Source organism: Microtus ochrogaster, linkage group LG4, assembly GCF_000317375.1.
Source record: "Microtus ochrogaster isolate Prairie Vole_2 linkage group LG4, MicOch1.0, whole genome shotgun sequence".
NCBI lineage: Eukaryota > Metazoa > Chordata > Mammalia > Rodentia > Cricetidae > Microtus > Microtus ochrogaster.
The window spans coordinates 43,657,177-43,679,526 of NC_022030.1; the positions used below are offsets into that span (position 1 = coordinate 43,657,177).

The 22,350-nt window shown below is 43.9% G+C and overlaps 1 protein-coding gene across 1 annotated transcript in view; it reads left to right on the top strand.

Annotated features, from left to right (window-relative positions):
• Plekhm3 (pleckstrin homology domain containing M3) overlaps nucleotides 1-22,350 on the top strand; it is a 156,383-nt gene that overhangs the window by 79,470 nt on the left and 54,563 nt on the right. Inside the window, exons 5-6 of the mRNA XM_005361468.3 lie at nucleotides 862-1,055; nucleotides 12,630-12,693. Coding sequence (XP_005361525.1) covers nucleotides 862-1,055; nucleotides 12,630-12,693 — 258 coding nt within the window. The remainder of the gene's footprint in view (nucleotides 1-861; nucleotides 1,056-12,629; nucleotides 12,694-22,350) is intronic.

The following is a 22,350-nucleotide window of genomic DNA, read 5'->3' on the forward strand; positions in this document are numbered from 1 at the left end:
CACTGCACACATGTGAAAGTGTTCACATTAGTTATCTCTCTCTCTGCACTGCACACACGTGACAGTGTCTCCACTGTATTTCCAGTGCACTATTTACCTCTACTTAGAACAATGCTATTTTAAAGAACATTTGGATTAAAGGTTGGGATGGATGTTGGCAGCAGTGTGCCCACACTCTCGGGGATTCCGCTAAGGGTGTCTTCTCTTTGGGCCATTTGTGTTTAGCAGTTTGGTTTCCTCATAATTTTTATTCTCCCTCCTTTTTTTTTCTTTTCTTGAGAACACCAATTTCTTTGTTTTAGTATTCCACAATGTGTGTAGTTCTTCTGTTTTAAGAAAATCTTTTTTAAAGTATCACAGACTATGTATACATGCGCATATATTCGTGTAGTTTTTAAAGTATCACAGACTATATATACATGCACATATATTCATGTAGTTTTTAAGAACTATGAGTTCTTTTTCCACATTGCTTGAAATGATTACAGATTCACAGGAAACTGAACATATTTTTAAGTACCTTTCACCTAGTTCTCTCCTGTGGTCACATCTTAGGTCACTGCAGTAGGATTTATAAAACCAAACGAAACACAATTATGACACTGGTGTGCTGGATCTGTTTAGTTCTGTGCACTCTCTTGTATGGGCTCATGTAATTACCAGCACAATTGAGCTGAGTTAATGAATTCCTTCCACATTTGCCAGCTGAGCTTCTGTAAGGTGAAATGAGAAGCTGCTCTTCACTTAGACATGTGCAGAAAAGCTACTGCCTTGCCACCAAGGTGCGGTTCCCGGGCAGAGCAGGCAGCTATGCAAAGCTGGGGGATTCACCAGCACTGATGGCCAGCGTTTGTTTTGCAGGTGTCCAAGCAGGCCAAGGAGTTTCTGGAGTATGTGTATGAGGAGCCACTGATCGACATCCAGCAGGAGAATCCCATGCTGTACCTGCACGCAGAGCCGCTGGCCACGGTGGTGCGACTGCGGCAACAGCTGAAGTCACTCCGAGCGTATTTGTTCAGCTGCCGGGCCGCAGTGGCGGAGGATCTGCGGCGCAGGTAAGTCACAGATGCCAGCCCACGCCGCTTGTTTTTCCTGCCTGCCCGGGTCTGAGTGTCTCCCTCTCCCACCTCCTGCCCGACTCATTTCACTTTCTCCTGGGAGCACCTCAGTCAGTTGATCCAAGCTAAAACGAACATCACTTCTCAGCCTAGCTCAAGGCTTTGAACCCATGAATGAGTACCCAGAGCAGTAGACCTTCCCTGCCAGGATGCTAATGTAAGGGAGCTTCCACAGTCATACAGACCGGTCCCAGGGCTTTCCTAGGCCTTACCATCAGTAAGCATGAGCAGGTTTGAAATATTTCACAACTAAAAGCCCCTTTAATATTTCTGTACAAAACCAAATATACAAACTTTGTAACTGCTGTAGACAGAAAAGCTTGGTATTACAGTGCATGTCCTAGGCTTCTACCCTTCACCTTGTACTTGGTATGGGCTGCTCTTCTTTCTGTAACTGAGTCAGCTCATGGTTCATAGAACACACAAGGTCAAGCCAAACTCGCATATTTAAAATGAAGTTAAAATGTGCTTAGTCTCATAAAATTTCTTGTTTTACAGTTGTGTTTTATGAGCATTTAAAGTCTCACCCTTGCCATATATGAACCAGTTTATACTTGACATAATTGTTGACGTCACGCATAAGTCCTAAAATCCCTTTTGATTGTTTTCCTTTTCATAGAGATGATAAGCCACAGACATTAGTCATAGTAAATGTTTTTGGTAGTCAACCAACATGCATAAGAGCCTTTGGGAAGAATCAAAATGATAGGTTTGCAATTTGAGATTCAGCTAGATCCAAAGAAACTGACAGGACCATAATCCTGAAGAAGACATTCCAGAAAGAACTCAGTGTAGACACTGAAAGGGGCATGCTCTCCAGATGAGCCCTTATGATATAACGTGAAGGCAGCCGCCATGGAGCGAGACACTGCTCATTCAGTTACATAGCTGTTTTTCAGAAAATAATAGACACTTACTTGTAGATGGAGGCTGCTCATTTATTTCCTGGCTTCCCAGACCCAAAACAATCACACAGAAACTATTAATAACTCTTACATCTTAAATTAACCCATGTCTATTAATCTGTGTATTGCCGTTTGGCTGTGGAACAGGTAAAGTTCCATCTGGTGTCTGTCTTCTTCAGTGGCTACATGGCATCTCCCTGACTCCGCCTACTCTCTTCTATATTTGTGTTCTGATTTCCTGCTTGGCTTTACTCTGCTGAACCACTGGCCCAAACAGCTTTATTCATCAACCAGGAAAAGCAAAGCATATATGGAAGGACAGCCCACATTACTTATTTTCATATAATCTAAACAGATCATAATTTTAAAAGCTTTGAACATGTATGTAGACAAAACACCCATACTCATGAAATAAATATAAATATACCTAAAAAAAAACTCTCAGGACTTGCTTTGGAAGACAGTAGAATTCTCTGTCTTCAATTCATTTAGCAACTGAATTAGAATCAAGATTTTTTTTTAGTCCTCAAAATATTCTTTTTTTTTAATTGAGAAAAGGAAAAAAAAAAGAAAAAAAGTTTCCGCCTCCCCCAGCCTCCCATTTCCCTCCCCTCCTCCCACCCTTCTCTCCCTCCCCCCACTCCTCTCCCCCTCCCTCTCCAGTCCAAAGAGCAGTCAGGGTTCCCTGCCCTGTGGAAAGTCCAAAGTCCTCCCCCCTCCGTCCATGTCTAGGAAGGTGAACATCCAAACTGGCTAGGCTCCCACAAAGCCAGAACAGGATCAAAACCCAGTGCCATTGTCCTTGGCTTCTCATCAGCCCTCATTGTTCGCCATGCTCAGAGAGTCCAGTTATATCCCATGCTTTTTCAGTCACAGTCCAGCTGGCCTTGGTGAGCTCCCAATAGATCAGCCCCACTGTCTCAGTGGGTGGGTGCGCCCCTCATGGTCCTGACTTCCTTGCTCATCTTATCCCTCCTTCTGCTCCTCATTGGGACCTTGGGAGCTCAGTCCAGTGCTCCAATGTGGGTCTCTGTCTCCATCTCCATCCATGACCAGATGAAGGTTCTATGGTGATCTCAAAATATTCTTATTTGATACCTCAGTACTTTTTGGCTTTGCTCAGAGCTTATGTTTCTTGCGGCTGTATTTGTGGATGATAATGAACATGCACATGGGAATCCTACTAGATACCTTCCCAGTATAATGTTTAGCTTTGATTGAAGTAGCCCAAATAGGGCATGCATTTGCAAATTAAATAAAAGGCTTCTTCTCTTATGGATGACTAATAGCCTCCACTCCAGTAGTCCAGTGGTTTGCCACAGGGTGCTATGCCTTATAGCCAGACCACCAAGGGAGAAGTGCGGGTTTAGGACAAAGGCCTTGAGAAGCTATTCCCAAACCATGAGAATGAAGACAGCAACCCTCCTTTCCTTTCCACTCATTTATTTCTTCTGGGCTTGCTCACAGCCGTTACATAAAGCAACACGTATAGTTCTGAGTGGCTAGACGGACCGGCTGGGAAGGAAGAGAAGCACAGTGGGTATTAAATGTCACTTGAGACACTGAACAGTGAGTGAGACCAGTCATCTACTAAGTGTAAGGAAGAGATCTTACAATTAGTTTTTCCTTGTTTCCCTATTGATCTCTTATCAAGATGTCTAACCAACCCATCCATCCAGACCTACAGAGTTTGAATGAATACATTAGAGAAATAACTGATCCAAGGAGTCAGAATATTTAGTCAGGCAGCTCTCTCTGGAAGGTCAGGCTACTCTAGGGTATATAGTATAGTTCACTTAGGTAAGTCTTTTTCCTTCCCCCCTTTCCTGCTTAAGTCTATTTTTGAAACCTTTTTTTGATAAAGTCCAATTTTGCTACATTAAAAAATGTCTACTTCAGCTTCTGAGATAACTGCTAAATTATCCTCTCCCAGAATGGTTATAAGACCTTTATAACCAGTCTAGCTAATATCACCTCTCCCAGAATGGTTACAAGACCTTCATAACCAGTCTAGCTAATATCACCTCTCCCAGAATGGTTACAAGACCTTCATAACCAGTCTAGCTAATATCACTTCTCCCAGAATGGTTACAAGACCTTCATAACCAGTCTAGCTAATATCACCTCTCCCAGAATGGTTGCAAGACCTTTATAACCAGTCTAGCTAATATCACTTCTCCCCTCTCTAGTCAAACCTTTACGTTAGGTGCATTATTAAAATTACATATGGGGTCAGAGTCTGCGCAGATGTAGCCAAGTATGTTGTTCAACTTTCTCTCATAGTCTGTACTTGGAACAAAGAGTATTGTTTTACTCAGTACAGTCACAGTTGTGGGAAGGAAGCATGTTTGCATAACTGAAGCATTTCCAGCAGTGCTGGTGCATAGTCGGCGCTCAGTATATAGGATTATTGTTATTAACAGCACTTTCATATCAGATTGTTCTTGCATCTGACTTTAGTGTTCCACTGAGAAGACTCCTGCGGTCCTCTCTGCCTGTAGGCCTGACTGGTCAGTTCTGTTGCTGTATGGGAGGGAAGCACACGCAGGGAAGTAGGCTTGAAAGCTGCCCGGGTCTGAGTGTGGCAGACCAACTCTGAGAGCAATCACTGAGATAGTGTTTCCTAGCAAACCTCACAAAAAGCATTCTTTTGTGTTTAATTTTCATATTGTTAAGTCCCCTACACTTAGGTACTAATAAGACAATGTTGGGGATAGTGCATACCTGAATCCCTGGACTTAGGTATTAGAAGTAAGAGGATCAGGAGTTCGAGGTTATCTTGGCTATATAGTATATTCAAGGCTGGTCTGGGCTACTAGAGATCCTGTCACAATAATATAAAGTGCAGTAAAAATAAATAAAATAATGTTTGGTGACTGGATGTGGTGGCACATACTTGTGATCCCTACATTTATGAGACTGGGGCAGGAAGAGTAGTCAAAGCCATTCTGTGCTACATAGAGATGGTGAGTTCAGCCAGGGCTGTGTTGAAGACCCTGTCTAAACAAACAGAAAACGAAGGGTGGCCAAGTGGGTAAAGGCACTTGCTTCCAAGTCTGATGACCTGAGTTCAATCCCCAGAACCCATGTGGTAAAGGAAAGATCCTTAGGCTTGCACATGCATCCTGTGGCACAAGCATGTGTGTACACAAACACACATGCACACAAAGTAAAGAAAAAAGCAAAGAAAAAAGATCAGTACATTAGTGATGAATAGTACTCATACAGCTTTCCTTTTATAAGGGAAAATATTTGAACACGGTGGGTCCTTTTATATTATTTCAACTCTTTTGATCTCATAGGTTCAGTAACTATGACTGTTTAATGCAATAATCTCTCAGACTTCCTATGACAATGCTTCTTACAGCAGTCAGGAATAATTTCAACTCTGCTGCTTCTTTATCTATAAATATAGCTGTAAATATGAGAGGGGATTGTTACCTACTTAATAAGCTAAAGTTCTCATTTCCAGAACCATTTCACACCTGCTCTTTCATTTCTGTCTACAGAAATGAGATTTTTAGGAACAACATGAGCCAACCATCCCTTTCGAGATGTATGCCAAGCTCACTCTCATGATGTGCATTTTAGGGTCCTTTCTGAGCAGAAGACAGAGCATCTCAGGGCAGGGAAACAACAACAAGACAGCGGAGGGAGGCTTCGGGGCCTAACTGGTCATAAGAGGCATTCTCTTCCTCCCTGGTTTTACTTCAGAATGAGAGTGGGTCATTAATCACCAGCAAGTAGGCCCGACCTGCTGAAGACCTGTCAGCACCATATAAACAGAGCAAAGCAAACTGTTAACATTGCTGTCGTGAGAAAACTGGAAACAGACTGATTAATTGTATTGGCGCTTGACCGCCAGGGAGCCAACTTGGGTCTCTGCCTTATTAGGGAAGTCACAGTTTGCTTTTAGGCCCCTTGTTATTATGACTGTACGGTTTTCGTCCTCACTGTTTTTGTTATTGTTGTGAAATGGACGTCTCGTTCTCGAATCTCTGCTGCAAATCTTGACTGGCCGCACTGATTAGTTTAGAAAGAGTCAGTGTCTTCTATGAAGCCTCAGTGTTTACAGCACTGACAGCTCCCAGATGGTGACCCTGTTGAATTAGTGCAAGGCCTTGTTAACTTTTTGTTGTTAGAAGAGTTATTTATCATGTCCACACATGAAGGTGTGTGGAGAACTCTGGGAAATCTCGGCAGTGTAAAGAAGCATGGAATCAGTAGCCATTAAGGGACATTTTTTGAAGGGACATGAAGAAGAATTGCCTATATGTTCAACTCAACTCAGGGCCAGGAGCATAGGTATAAATCAGAGGTGCAAAACAAGGGGTACCTCAAGATTGAACTTGGCCATCAGACCTGTTTCGTTTAGCCTTACAGGGATGGCTTCTACCAAGCTCTGAAATGACATTTTAAAAGTAGGAGTTGCCCATACAATGCTTGCACCACATGTACATACACATGCACACACTTACAAGTTGGGCCTGGTGTTATGTTTCTGTAATCCAGGAACTCCTAGGGCAGATGGGAGGCAAAGGCGGGAGAACCAACCAGCCTGTCATATGGCAGAAAGAGAACAGCAAAAAGGAGGCCTTGTCTCAAAATAAAAAAAGCAAAGAGGGTGTGGGGGAGGTGAAGACTGATATCCAAGGTTGTCCTGTGACCTCTACATGTGCTTCATGGTACATTCTTACGTCCATACTCACATACGCACTAATTATAATTAATCATATTGGCATTTGACCGCCAGGGAGCCAATTTAGGTCTCTGCCTTATTGGGGAAGTCACATATGCATACATAGCATACACAGCCATATACAGATTAAAGAAAAGAAAAGGAAAAAATTTCACACATACACACACACTCACACTCACAGTCCCCCTTCTCTTTGAAATTCTGAAGATTGCATTGCACAGAGCTTCCCTCAGTTTTATGTAGCAGAATCTAGTTTAGATATATGACTCTGCTCCACTGTAGTCTCTGCTTGCCTTCTTGCCCCTTCAGGCCCAGCATCTCCTGGAAGATACAATAATGCCTGTCCTGTTTCTTAACCCCAGCCTATCTCATTCATTCACACTGGCTCCTGGTGTGGAGGCATTAGAGACTTTTAGACATGGATTGTAAGCTTGAATGATAAGAACAATGTGTCTTGGCTGCTGGAGCCTTAGCTCTCATCTCAGTTTGGGGGTACCAAAGACTGGCAGCATTCTCAGATTTTGTTCTATTGAAAGACAAACATGAAGGTGCTTGTAGAACTAGCAGAATCATTAGTAGAGCAACTTGGACATTTCTCACAGGATGGATTGGGAGTAGGCTGGTACACCATGCTCCCCTGGAGCTGTGATTCCAGGTTGCCACAGAGCTAAAGATTGCAACTGGGCCACCAAGACCAAAGAGGGGGGACAACAATAATAATGTAGTAACAGCAGTGCCGGTGGCTTGGTGGGCCCTGAAGGTAGACAGTCCTGCCCCAGAGCCCACCTCTTTACCAGCTCTCAGAGCTGATTGTCTTGCCTATAAATGAGCACGTCTACAGATAAGGGGAAAGCACCTGGACAGAGTGTGCGCTCGGCACTCTCAGCTGCCCTGTTTATAAATAACCATTGAAACCAAGGAGACAAAAGATAAACAAGGAGGAAGAAGCAAAAAGAAGCTGAGTCTAGAGGCATCGAAGAGCCTGGGTCTTTCTGTGCAAATAGTCCATCATTAGGAGGAGTCCCCAGATGTGGGCTTGGCCCTGCAGTGAAGACACAGGGAATCCCTCAGAGAACATGTCCTGATTGTTCTACCACATTTAACTAACCCCTTATCATTTAGTTTCCCCCACCTGGACAATCTAAAACAAAAGCCCAGAATAAACCCATTTGGCAACAGTATTATCATAAAGTAGGTGTGTGTGTGTGTGTGTGTGTGTGTGTGTGTGTGTGTGTGTGTGTGTGTAGGCATTCACATGCCGCTGTGCCCATGTGAAGGTCAGGTTCTCTCCTACCACCTTGTGATCTGGGAGTTAGGGGTCCCAGTCATCCTGCCTGTCCACTAGTGCCTCTCACATCTCCCTAAAATAGCATCATTAAAGATTATAATTTACTAATACTTCAAGTGAATTAATAGCACTTCTCTATACTAAGTAAATAATACATCTTTTTGTTTATTCTCTAGAATTAGCCCGCCGGGCGATGGTGGCGCACGCCTTTAATTCCAGCACTCGGGAGGCAGAGGCAGGTGGATCTCTGTGAGTTCGAGACCAGCCTGGTCTACAGAGCTAGTTCCAGGACAGGCTCCAAAGCCACAGAGAAACCCTGTCTCGAAAAACCAAAAAAAAAAAAATTGAATTAGCTGGGCTTTTATGGCTAGTTTCAACTTAGTTCATTTAAACTGTCATTAACTAAAGTTGGGCTATAATCTTGACAGACTAGCTGCACGAATCTTCCAGAGCTCAGAGGTTATAACATATAGATAGCATTTGAAAATGTTCGAAAGCAACTATCCTTAGTTTATATTATAATTAATTGTTTTTGAACCAGCTCTGGAAATGTTTGCAAGTTGTCTGTCTTCCTGTTCTCTTGTATGGCCTCCCTTCTTTGGCTTTCTCCATAGGTCCAAAAACATATATTAGATATTTTATATATAAATATACACATAGATATCATAAACCTTAAATGGAGATAGAGACTGCCTGCAAGACAGTGTCATACCATAGTAAACAGATTCCTAAGTTTTGAAGAAGGACTGCTAGGAAGGTATATATTAAATATACTAAACTGTATACACGTATAACTCTTTACTGAAAAATTCTTCCAAAAGTAGGAGTAATTTTCTCTTTTCCTAAATTAAATGAAATATATATCATTACCTAAAATCATTTTCTGGACCACTGTAGGAAAAGTGTGACATTCTCGTTCCTATTTAAACTACTTTAAGAATTTGAGCTAGGGTATATAAAAATGACATGATCTGTCACTTTTACAACCCGGCCCCAGAATAATCACAGCCCAAATTACTTATCAAGCATTGCTAGCCGAGGCTGTAGATTGTTGCTAAGTAGCTTACACATACTTTCTGAATGACCAGGTAAAAGAAACCCTTATTTCTTGTAACTATCTACTCAGATATAATACCTTGTGCAATCTTGCCACTTTTTCAGCCAATGAGATTAGCAAAATGAGGTATCTAGAGAAATGATTGAAGCTTATTTCTTCAATGTGGGTTCTCATCGAAGTACCTGCCTTTGATTTCAAATTGTTTTTCCATTAGCTCGAAGCAGAGCTGGACGCATGAATCCTCTCCACATCCAGCCTAATGTAACTATTTCTAGAGAGTTTGCCACTCATATCTCCAACACCAAATTGCTTCTTCCTGGGATGCCTCACGGTGCTTTTTACAGATTCTGATGTGGGTGCAGGTGCCCTCCAAAGCCAAGACAGTGAGTGGCGCCTGCAACTCACTGCAAATTACCTGCCCTGGATCACGGATTCCTGACAAACACAGTAATGTGTGAATAAATGGTTTTCTTTGTAAATTATCCCTTACTCACCCCTATTTTTCTTTGAGATTCTTATTATTCAGAATCAAACTCTGAAGGTCTGCATTTGATGTTACCTTTTTGATTGTGTATATGAGTATGTGTGTTGTGAGTTTTTTTCTTTAAAGCCTATTTGAATTGAGGTATTTCCATTGCAACCCTCCCTTCACTTTAATTGTGTGTGCATATGTGTATGTGTGAGTGTGGAAGCCTAGGGTGTTATTCCCCAGGAGCCTTGCACCTTGTTTTTTGAGACACAGTGTGTCATTGGCCTGGGGCTCACTGATTTGGCTAGGCTATCTGGCCAGTGAACCCCGGGGATCTTCCTGTCTGCCCCCACTAGCACTGGAGGTACTTGTAACCACATCTGGCTTTTTTTAAAGCATATTTTTTATTCTTTTGTCAGTTTCATACATGTATATATTGAATTGTGGTCATTTTACCCCATCACCTTCTCTCATCAAAAGCTTTCTTCTTCCCCCAAAGCCCCCTCCACTTTCATGCATATGTGTGTGTGACCCACTGAGTTTAATTAGGGCAGCTTGAAGGGACATGGGTGAGAGGCTATTTTCTAGAGCAGGGGCAACTTACAGGTGGCTATGCTACTAAAGAAAGTGACACCCCTTCCCCCAGCTGCTATTATCAGTAGTCCTTCAGGGAGCTAGAGATGACTTAGGGCTAAGACCATGTCAGTGCTCCTCCCTAGGACCAGAGACTCTTACCAACCACATCAGTGGCTCACAACTGCCTGTAACTATAACTCCAGCTCCAGGGGGTCCAACTTCTTCCCTGTGTGCACCTGCACTCACGTTCACACACCTACATGTAATTTAAAGTATGTTTAAAAAAGATTTCTCAGGGAGGGATGAACCATATTCCCTACTATGATGAAATGTTGACAGGCCCAGTGTTGTGCACTTCTGTGCATACACATCTGTAGATACATATCTCATACACATCTGTAGATACATATCTCACAGATGTAGTGAGATCATGAGGATAACCACCATATCATGTTCAGAAGACATCTTTTTGCAACTTACTTCCCCATCCTCCAGTTCTTCTGTTCTTTTTGTCCCTCTTCCAAGGTTCCCTAGGCCTAGGAGAGGGTGATACAGATACGCCACTTTGGCCGAGAACTTCGCCATCTCTTATTCTAAGCTCTTTGACCGTTTCCGTGTCAGTCGCTTCCCAGGTAATAAGAAACTTCTCTGACAAAGGCCAAGAGTTGTCCTAATCTGTGGATATAAACATGAGTATTTAGAAGGCATTTGACCACATCTGTTTAGCAAAGCAGCAGTCATGAGTTTCCCCTGGGGACTGTGATCTTCCCTGGTTTACAGTACTCAGCATATGCTGTCTTCTGCCCAGGGATCAGGCCTCAGATGCCAGCAGGAAGCTTGGTTCCCCCCATGACACTCAATACCTGGTGTCTTTACGTGTGTTCCAGGAAATGAACTCAAGTCTGCCTGCTTATCCAGGAGGAATCTTGCCAACTAAGCCTCTTTCCAGCCCCAGTCTTTGGATTTTTAAGAGACAGTTGTGTGTCTCTGAGAACTGAGTTCCTGCACATGTTACATACATGAATAATTCTATCAGAATCTTGTGAAGAGCCCACTTTTCTCTGAGTTTAACACAGTCCTTTACTGTCCTGAGTGTTGGGGCTTGGTGCGAGTTAAGTCCTTGGAAATTAGTTAGGTTGAATGAGTCTTGATTTATTTAACTTAATAACATAGAACAAAATGAAATGAGGTCCCCCTTGCTTTTCATGTTAAGGCTATTGCCTTTGATTTCATAGGCAATTACCTCTGCATGTTTAACCCCAAGTGTCAGCTAATATAAGGGCTCTGAATTACATATGACCTTTTTCCTTTTTAGTTTTCATCTTTTCTCATTAAAATAAGCTATAAATGAAGCCTAAGTTACCTTCCCAGTATGTCAAACGATTCCAAAGATAATAAAATGGAACCATTGGTACTGATCTGCATGTGCCAGTTGATGGCAGGCTTCTTCAGTGTTCTCTGGTAACAGAGAACTTGCTACTGCTCTCTGTCAGTGACGTGATTTTCTTTGGTGGATGACACTGCCTGTCCTGGTCTTAGTGTTTATGTCCTTCCTCCATCTTTCCTCTGTGATTAGTATGTCTGCAGAAAACGATTTAGAGAATGTGTTTCTAGTTCAGTTTGCTTACAGGGAGAGGGGAGAAAGCTACCCTGTTGCCCTGCTATGGAAATCCATATGCCTCCTCTAGGCACAAGAGCACAGCCCTCTCCTCTCGGATTCACATTAACAAGCATCGCTACAGGAGATAACTGAGAGCTTATATCTTGATCCACAAACAGAAGGTAGAGAGAAAGGCGCATGGAGTGACACGATTCTTTAAAAACCTCAAAATTCACCTCTAGTGACAATAGCACCTTTTAGCAAGACTGCAGCCCAAAATCCTTCCCAAGCAGTTCTACCAAAAGGGGACCGGTGTTGGAACAGATGGGCCTCTTAGGGCCATTTCTATTCAGATCAGCACCTATTGTTACTGCCACGGAGATGTTAGGAGTATCACGTTTAGTTGTTCTTGTTATGCAGCATAGCAGCTGGACCAGCATAGACACTGGGTTTGAGATATGTGTAAGATCACACAATTTGTCGGAGACATAACTAGTACAGGAAACCAGAAGCAGGGCCGGGCATAGTGGTACACTGCTGTAATCCCAGCATCTGTCAGGCTAAAGAAGGAGGGTTTTAAGTTCAATGCCATCATGGGCTACATAGCAAAACCTATCTCCAAAAACCAAAACAACAAAAACAAAACACCAAAAATCAGATGTGTCCTAGAACACTACATAATACTATAGCGGTTCAGATAACAGTAGAAATGAAAAAACTGTATTTATTTATAGTATTTGTGGTACAAAGAAACATGTCAGAGGGCAGAGCAGTATTAGAGATTTCTCAGAGGGTTGGAAAATAAGCAGAGGTGAAAGCGGGGAGGACTGAGGGCAGAGGGAAGGAATTCTGAGTGAGATTTAACATAGGAAAAGGGTAGAACCATCGGTCATTTGTGTATCTGCCTTTGTTTTCAGAATTTTCCCCAGAGAATACCTCCTTCAACACATCCACCTGTATTCTCTTGCTGACCTGCAGCAGGTAAGTCCTCAGAGGGGCCTTTCGGTTTTGTTTTCTGTCAGAAGTCACTTTGGGGATTATGGTTTTGGCACGAAATTAATCTGTCTTGTGGTAGTTTCTTCGCACTCAGTTAATTTTTACTCTGAATGAGAGGGAGATCTAGTCTAAAAAGATACTGTGAGACAATGAGGAACACCCAAGCACGGAATCACTGGAGCCCTCTTCATTGCTGGTGGGATGCAGAGTGGACGACCATCTGGAGGGCGGTTTAGCAGCTCCATAAAGGTTAGATTTCCGTATAATCCAGAGATCCAACTCCCAAATAGATGCCCAAGATAATGATAAAACGTATGTCCTTAGGAAAACTTGTGCGTGATTCCTGGGTGGGGTGATATGCCCCTGCCCTTCAGCCATGAAGGGGACCGAAGCAGCTCAGGCCTCATGGCTGGAATAGCAAGACCCTGTCCCAAAACAAATCAAACAAAATTTTCATTTTTTTGTAAGAATGCCCAGTGCAACATGATTCACAATAGGAAGAAAGAGCAGAGAACAACCAGATGTTTATCAGCCGATAGGTGTTGTTTCTCATTATTGCATAACATTGTCTAGCCATAACAATGAGTGAAATATTGGTACACTCTACAACACGGATGAGCCTTTGAATCCAGACAGGGAAAAACAGTTTAAGTGGCGTGTCCCACAGTGAACAATTCGTAGTGACAGGAAATAGATCAGTGGCTCCAGCCTCTGGAACGATGGCGGTGAGGAGAGACAGCAGCCAGTGGACACAACTAGATAGGGTGCCTTGTGACTACACTAAAAATAAGTCGTTTTCTTTAAGATAATGAAGTTTACATGACATGAATATTTCAACTCACAACTATGTGAGAGAAAAGATGGGGAGGCAGCAGGTGGCTGCGGAAATCTTAGAGTTGAATGACTTGTGAAGTTTAGTAAAGCTCAGCAGAGCAAGGAGGAGTGGGAACCAGCTTTTACAGTCTGTTACTGCACGACTTGTAATGATTGACCAGGTTAGCAGCCAGGAAGAAACCAAGGTTTGTGTGCTCAGTCCTAAGTTCTCAGTAGGCTTAGCTTTGGTTAATCATTTAAATCAACAGCGCACTCCCAAGGCGCTGCTCGACACGGAAAGAAAGTGCTGCTTTACTCTCTAAATAAATGCCGACTCTCTGAAGAACCAATCGAAAAATAATCGCGACAACTTTCAGTAATCCAGACAGCTAGGCGTCCGTCCTTGTTTTCATCCAGTTGTCTTGACCAAAAGGAGTGAACGCAGCTTAAAACTCACCGAGGCCTTCAGTCATTTCCAGACTCTAAATTACTTTTCAAGGTTTCTAGTATATGTCTTTTTTTAATTTAAAAAAATTAAAACTTTTTTGTTAATTTTCATTTGGAGGCAAGACAGTTATTTCAAATGGAAGAAATAATATAACATTTAGTTGGATAGGCCTCAGAGAAGGCTAGGGCGAGTCTATATTCCTTGTCAAGTTTAGACCTGCTTGCTCCTTTAGTCCTTGACACCCATGGAATTGGCTGGCTAGGGCACAGAGGGGTGCCTCTCCAACTTCAGTCACATGGCGATATACTGTATCATATGGGGGTGAATTGATGGAATTTTCTGATATACATTTATTTATCTTAGTGGTCTGTCTGATCATGGTAGCCTAGGGCCCAGGCACTGTCATGAGATGTTTAAAGGCACCAGACACGCTCAGAAAGGTGGAAGTCTAAAACAGAGTGACTCCCCTTTAAGGAGTTCTGGTGTCAGAGGAAGAGAGAATTGCAGCATTCCGTATCCATTTGAGGGTGTCAGCGGTGTGTATCCATTTGGAATAATAAGCCTGCTTCTTATAGCTTGCATGTACCCTGCTGTCTCCCCCACGGCCCTTTCTTTTTCCTTCTTGTAATAATCAGACCATACAGGCCAAGCAGCTTACTTCAATCAGTGACAGTGGTGCTCTTGGGGGGCCAGGCCATTAGCCCCTGGAGCCCATAAGTAGCTTAATCAGTTTTCAGCCGGACAGTGGAGTGATAGAAACAATCTCCAGCTTATCAAAGTCCCTGTGGGTGGGGGCAGGGGCGGGGGGCTCAGGGCATCCATTGGTGTAGCTGCTCGCTCTAACCTAGTTCTTTGTGCCTGGCTTTAAGAGCCCCAAACTTATCATATTTAGAGGAAGTTCAATTCAATTACTGCTTCTGCCTGAGGTGGGCCAAATTGCATTTGGCTTTTGATCTGTCTGTATCTTGGCTATCAGCCCTGAAGGGTATCCCTGCTCATCTCCCTTTGGTTTCTGGGCCAATAACGAGTATGTTTTCTAGGTTTGAACTGTTCTCAGATATAGGGAAGAGAGGGGACCTGAGCAGGAGAAACAATGCTAGCATTTTTGTGTAAGAGCATATCAGGGTAGCAGGAACCCTTCCTGGCCGTCCAGCCGTAAGCCTCCAGGATCTGAGACTCCTGGTCTCTCCCTTCCAGGCTTTTCCCCTTCAGGACTGCTGGAGTCAGGGCTTTTCTCCCATTTGATTCCATTTCTTACTTTTGTAAGGGCTTCTATAAAGACAAAATTTTCTATCTTATTTGATAACTATGGAAAAAGGATTTTTTAGGTATATGTTTTATAGTGAAAGAAAGGAAAATTAATAAATTGTTGAGAAGTTATAGCTCCTGAACAGTATAGAGTCCTTTTTTTTTAACTTTTACAAATTTCCCTTATGAGTTTGATTTTTTTTTTAAGAAATTAAAAAAAAAACGCTCTGATTTACTAGGCATCCTAGCTGGTCCGTGTCTCAGAGGATAAGTCTCGTGCTGCTAAGCGTGATGAGCTGTTTGATCCCCAGTATCCCCAGCACAGAAGGAGAGGACAGAAAGCACATGCACATGTGTGCGCACACAATCACACACTCACAATAATGGATACAATAAAGAGGAAGTTGAAGTTTATGAGTAATTTTAAGATAATGTAGGATACAAAGCACTGATATTATTTAAAGATGCTGAAAACATTCTGGTACCAAAAATATGCACCACTCATGCTTCATTTTTATAACACCCCTCAAAATTTTGACAAATGTGCTCAATCAACTATGGCTGAAGACTTTTAGCTACCTAATAGATCTTTTGTTACAGTCAAGAAACTATTTTAATTTTCTGCCCCTGGGATATACTCATTCTTACTACAGTATACTTGGATATGTGGGGGAAATTGCAAGTCCTGACGGTTGCCTTCCCATTAGCTGAGAGCTGCTGTAGTTGCTGGTCAGCTGTGTGCTGGGGCTGAGTCTCCAGTGGCCTGTGCTTCTCCAGCGACTAGACTGCTCTCTGGATGTCGTGTGCACGGAGGACAGCAGGGAAGCAGCACGCTGCGTGGCCTGTCAGTGGGCAGTGTCTTCGGGAGCCAAGGGCCGCTCTGACCTAACGGCAGGGCCGAGGACCTGGCATATTAGGGAAGGCAAAGGTTCTCCAGTTCCTGGGAGGTCTAGGGCCTACCAGCTTGATACACTAGTTTCTTCAGACTGGATTCTAGAGGAATTTTGTTCAACAAATAGGTTAGCTGGAAATGGTATTCAGGCTGAGGTGGTGGTGGCACACGCCTTTAATTTCAGCATTCAGGAAGCAGATGATCTCTGTGCTCAAGTCCAGCCTGGTCTACAGAACAAGTTCCAGGATAACCAGATTATGGAATGAGACCCTGACACAAAAAACGACAGAAAAACTTAGTTTGTTTCTTTTTAAAGACATTTTTTATTCCTGTGTATCTATTATACTTGTGTGTTATGTCCACAGAAGCCAGAAGAGAGTGCCAGATTCCATGAAGCTGGAGTCACAGGCAGTCATGAGCCATCCAACATCAGTGCTGGGAATCACACTTAGGTCCTCAGTAGGAGCAGCAAGAGCTCTTAGCTGCTGCACACCTTTCCAGCCCCTGCTATTGAGGTTTTTGTGGGAGACCTTGTTTTGTTTGGGGTACTTTTTGTTGTTTGTTTGTTTTTGGTTTTTGGTTTTTTTGAGACAGGGTTTCTCTATAGCTTTGGAGCCTGTCCTGGAACTAGCTCTTGTAGACCAGGCTGGTCTCGAACTCACAGAGATCCACCTGCCTCTGCCTCCCGAGTGCTGGGATTAAAGGCATGCACCACCACCGCCCGGCTTGTTATTTGTTTCTTATACAAAAGAATTATGAAGACTTTCCTTTGGAAGTGCAAATGCATACTGATTTTCAAATTCTCAAACCATTTCAAAAAGGCCAAGCAGACAGCTACTAAGCTTTTGTGAACACATGGGGCACGTAAAAGTGAAAAAAAAAAAAAGATTTTTTTTTCGAGGCATGGTTTCTCTGTGTAGCTCTGGTCCTGAAACTCTTTCTGTAGACCAGGCTGGTCTCAAACTCAGATATCTGTCTACCTCTGCTCCCTAGTGCTGGGTTAAAGATATGCACCACCACCGCCTGGCAAAAGTGGAATTTTTTAATAGTCTCAAAATAAAAACCAAGGTAGTAAGGTCCATATGTGAAACAACAAATAAATGACTTCTGATTTTTTTATTTGTTCCCAGCCGCTTAGCCTCGAAATAACCACACAGAAACTGTGTTAATTAAATCACTGCTTGGCCCATTAGCTCTAGCTTCTTATTGGCTAACTCTTTTTTTTTTTCCACATAGGAGGTTTATTGGAAGAGAGGAGGGGCAGAGAGGGGACAGAGACTGGTCCCTGGGGATAAGAGTAACAGGAGAGGGAAAAGTAAGAACAGGGAGGGAGAGGGAGAGAGAGTTGGCTAACTCTTACATCTTAATTTAACCCATTTCTATTAATCTGTGTATCACCTCATGACTGTGGCTTACTGGGTAAAGTTCTGGCATCTGTCTCCATGGCATCTCTCTGACTCCACCCTTCTTCCTCCCAGCATTCAGCTTAGTTTTCCCCATGTCGCTCTGTTCCCCTATAGCTCTGCTATAGGCCCAAAGCAGTTCCTTTATTTATCAATGGTAATCACAGCACACAGAGAGAAATCCCACATCATATGTATACACACATGCACACATAAGCCAGAGTAGTATGTCAGATGTTGTCTTAGTAAGGTTTTTATTGCTGTGAAGAGACAACAAGACCAAAGCAACTCTAATAAATAAACACATTTACTTGGGACTGGCTTGCAGTTCAGAGATTTAGCCCATCATCACTCTGGCAGGGAGCATGGAAGCACACAGACAGACATGGTGCAGGAGAGGAGCTGAGAGTTCTACAATTGGATCCACATCACGAAGGGACTGAGATACACTCTGCTTGGCTTGAGCTTCTGAGACCTCAACGCTCACTTCTAGAGACACTCTTCCTCCAACAGCAACACACTGACTCCAACAAGGACATGCCTCTTATAAGTCCCATTCCCTATGGGCCAAGCATCCCAACACACGAGGTCTATGGGGGCCATTCCTATTCAAACCACCACAGGCGTCTTCCTCTGTCCATTTCCACCTTAATTTTTAACTCATAATCTCTCACTAAACCTGAAGCTTGCCATTCAGGCTAGGCTGGCTAACCAGCAAGCTTCTGGAAGCCAGGGCATGCTTTTATATAGGTGGTTGGGATTTTAACCCAGGCTCTCTTGCTTTCACAGCAAGTGGTCTTACTCACTGAGCCACCTCTCCAGTCCCCTGACCTCCAGTTTGACTGTCAGAATGGTCTTGAGTTGTTCAGTGTTGCCCACGTTTTTGAGACAGGATCTTGCTATGCCTCCCTGGCTGGCTTCCACTTCAGACTTGCTACCTCAGCACCCCCAGTGCTGGGATTGCAGGAATGTACTTCTGAATATGCACTAAATGTCCCTGGACAGCTAACTTCTCAGCTAAGGATTTGGCGAGTTCCCCTATCCATAGAGCTTTTGTCATAAGTGTGACATCAGTGTCTGTCAGAAGTGCTTCGCACGGGAACAATGCACCTGGTGGTCCACTTCAGAGGCTTCCTGGAGTTGTAGCTAGTGAGTGAGTTCACAAAAAGGCCATGTCCAAGGCAGTTCAAGGCCAGTCTTTGAAGATGTGTTTTGCTGAATTCTTCAAGGATGTTCGGTGAATCACTTTGTATGCCCTGCCCCCACTGAGCAAACAGAATCCTAGAGTGTTGTTGTCTGTGGGCACTCTTCACAGAGTCAGTAGACAAAGGCAAGGACGAAGTGGGCACTCAGGGCAGCTGCCCTTCTGCCAAAGCACTAGCAGGTGATGACCTTTATTCACATGTGGGTTGATGTCATTGAGTCCACAGCCAGCAGGAACACAGCGCCTCAGTGCCCACAACCAAGCCACCAATCGCCAACCCTCAGGAGGCTAGGGGACTTGCATTCATAGCCTCAGCAGCCCCAGGCCCTGCACCATTGTCCACCAGGCATTATTGGGCAGAATAACTAATTAGGAGCATTCAGACTTAACAAGCAGAAACACAAAGCGTGACAGCTCGCCTCTGTTGCTCCCTAGCCGGGGCTTGTGTCTGCTGTACTACTGTGCCTTCAGAAACCCCTGGTCACATTCGGGGACAAGGCAGGAACGAGCTGCCTTTAAGACATTGCTAAATCTGTTAGCTGCTCTAGCCAGGGCTGTTGACTAGGAAAAAAAGCCACACGGTATTTGGGAAAATGCCTTTTAAGCAAATGAAGTTTTAGAAAATGAATGTACATTCTTTCCTGAAAGGTTTTCTTCCTAGGTGGTGGGAAGTGGTTGAATGTTAATCTTTGAAGGGCTGGCTGGTTAGCATCTCAGAGGAGCAGGTGTTTCTTGAGTAGGTGCTGAGCAGTTCATACGTCTTGCTCAGATGCTAGCTTCCTCCTGATCTCGTGTGGAGGGGCAAGGGGCAGAGTGATAAGTACTAGATCTAGAACAGACATCTTCCATCCTGAAGAGCTGTGTCTCAGTAATGACGGGGCTTTTGAATTTAGGTTATTATTTAATTAGTTGTTTAGTTTAGTTGTTGATTTTTTAATGACTCGTTACTAGGGATACTTGGCTGAGGAGGATAAAACAGATAAATAACAAAATGATGGTGAAGGTTGTGCTTTATGCTGTCTGGTTAGTTTTAGCACGCTGCCCAGCTACAGCATGACTCACAGCTGTGTTAAAGGAGGTGGGCAGAGTTGGCCAGGGACTATAGCAGAAAAACATTGACACCCAAGTACAGAGTTAACGGAATTCTTTTAAAACCCGGATCAGAATGATGCCCTTTTCTGAGTGTTGGATAGAAAGCCCCACTGTCTAGGTGAAGAAGAGCTCAGTGGAGGTTCCAGAAGCCACCCCCAGGCCCTTCAGGTACACACACTACAGAGTTGGCAGGTGGCAGTCAGTGTTGGAGTCATCTTCCTAGGATCTAAGTTACTTGGCCCCTACTCCTACTTTAGCTTTTCAGTCATCCGCATGTTGGTGGTGATTTTTGTGTTATTTCTCATGTATATAAAATTGGTCATAACATGGCCTCATTAAGGACCCCTTTCCTAAGAATACTTACTGCCAGTGTTGCTATTGAGCCATCCGTAGCCCTACTGCTCAGCCTGACACCGCACGCAGCTGTGCTACCTGTCACCAGGAACATGGCCAGAGAGGCTACACAGTCTGCCTTACTATGCTTGGTTAGTGGAGAATATTTCTGTGTGTTCGTTATCTATTGCTATACTACAGAATACCCCAAAGCATATCATTTCACACAAGAGTGAATGGTAGTGGTCTCTCATGGTTGTTATGGGCCAGGAGTTCCTGAGCAATTCAGTTGAGCTGAGGTTGCAAGCAGTATGCTGGGTGGGGCCTGTGGTCACCAGCTGGAGCGGTGTCAGCTACTCCTACAGCTGGCAGATGGGGACCTGTTAGTGGGAGGCCACACGGACCACTACGGGATGTGCAAAGAGTCCTCATGATGTGATAGCTGGCTAGAAAGTGGCTTGAGAGAGGAAAAGGTGATGTTGTTCTTTCTGTGTGGCCTGACCTTGGGAGTCCAGGTGTGCTTCCACTGTGTTCTGACCTCAGGAATGGATTGCTGAAGCACATTCTAGCCCCGTGGCTGCTAGCAGGGAGTGGGGAGAGAGGATTCAGACTCCACTTCTCACCTTCCTTTTTGTATGTTCATATGTGGGTCTGTTCATGTGTATGTACATGTAACCCAGATAACAGCCTTCAGTGTCCTGTCTACATTTGATGTTTTGTTTGTTTGTTTTGACATAGTCTCTCACTGGCTGCCTAGGGTTCACCATTTAGGCTAGGCTGGCCTGTCAGCAAGCCCAGGGATCTGCCTGTCTCTGCCTTCCCTGAGCTTGCCTTTTAAGTGCACGCACCATATCCAGCCTTTTTATGAGGGATCTGGGGATGGAACCGAGGCGGTTTGGGGTTTTTTGTTTGTTTGTTTGTTTGTTTGTTTGTTTTGCAAGGCAAACACTTTACTCACCAGCTCCATAACCCTCACTTTTCACATTTAAAGAATGTAGAAATATGTTCTAGCATGGTGGCACATATCTTTAATCCCAGCACTCGGGAGGCAGAGGCAAGTGGATCTCTGCGAGTTTGAGGCCAGTCCTGGTCTACAGAGTGAGTTCCAGGACAGCCAGGGCTACATAGAGAGACCCTGCCTCAAAGCAACAACAACAAAAAGAATATATAAACATATTACAAAATCATCTTACCTTGTAATAATACCACCCCACATCTGCACACACATTACTTATGTTTTATCCCCTAAACAACTTTGTGAGATAGATATGACTACCTACCTTTAATTTTTAAACATATTTATTTACTTCCATACCACATATGCCACAGTGTGTCGGCTTTCAAGGGACAACATGTGGAAGTTAGCCCTCTTTCACCATGTGGGCTCTGAGGTCGAAAAGTGAGATCACCAGGCTTTGGGGAAGTTCCTTCATCCACTGAGCCGTCTTGCCAACTCTGGCCTTCTTTTTCTTCAGACTTATTTGTACTTTTTAAATCTATGTGTATGTTGAAGTGTGTACCACGGTGTAGGTACCCGTGGAGGCCGGAAGGGCCTGCCAAGTCAGTGTATTTGAGCACAGAGTGCCTGCGGACACACCCAGCCTGGTGTGGCAGACTGCATTTTGTAGGCGGGTGCTCCCATCACGTGTGGCTTTCTTACCTGTGAGTTTGACCTCCCCTCACTGAGAGGCAAGACTTTATCTCCTTTCCCCGAAGCTGAGTGGCTGTGACATTGAAACTTTTTCTGTGTGATTTTTCAAGGCCAAGTTATAAAAGGTAATACACCTTCTCAAAACCTGGCACGAAGCCACCATGCTATAAGGAACCGCATGGTGGGGTCACACATAGTCATCGTGGCTGACAGCCCAACTGAGCCTGAATTGGCAGCCACCATCTACTACTGCCCATGAGTGAGCACTCCACCCTTGGCCTCCTGCCTTTCACTGTGTGCTGCCTGACCTGCAGAGCCTGGGAGCGCAATAAACCGATTGTTTTATGCCACTGGATTTGGGGTAATTCGCCTCTCAGCAATAGTAATTTGACTGTCAGGGAAGGCTTCAGTTAAGAGTCAGGGCCTACAGGAGAGCCAGGCAGACAGGAGTGCAGAGGACTCATTGGGTTTGGTAGCCTCAGAGCCCTCTGGGACATGGCTTGTAATATTCCCATCACTAAAGCAGAAAGAGAAAAAACAAACAAACAAGCAAAAACT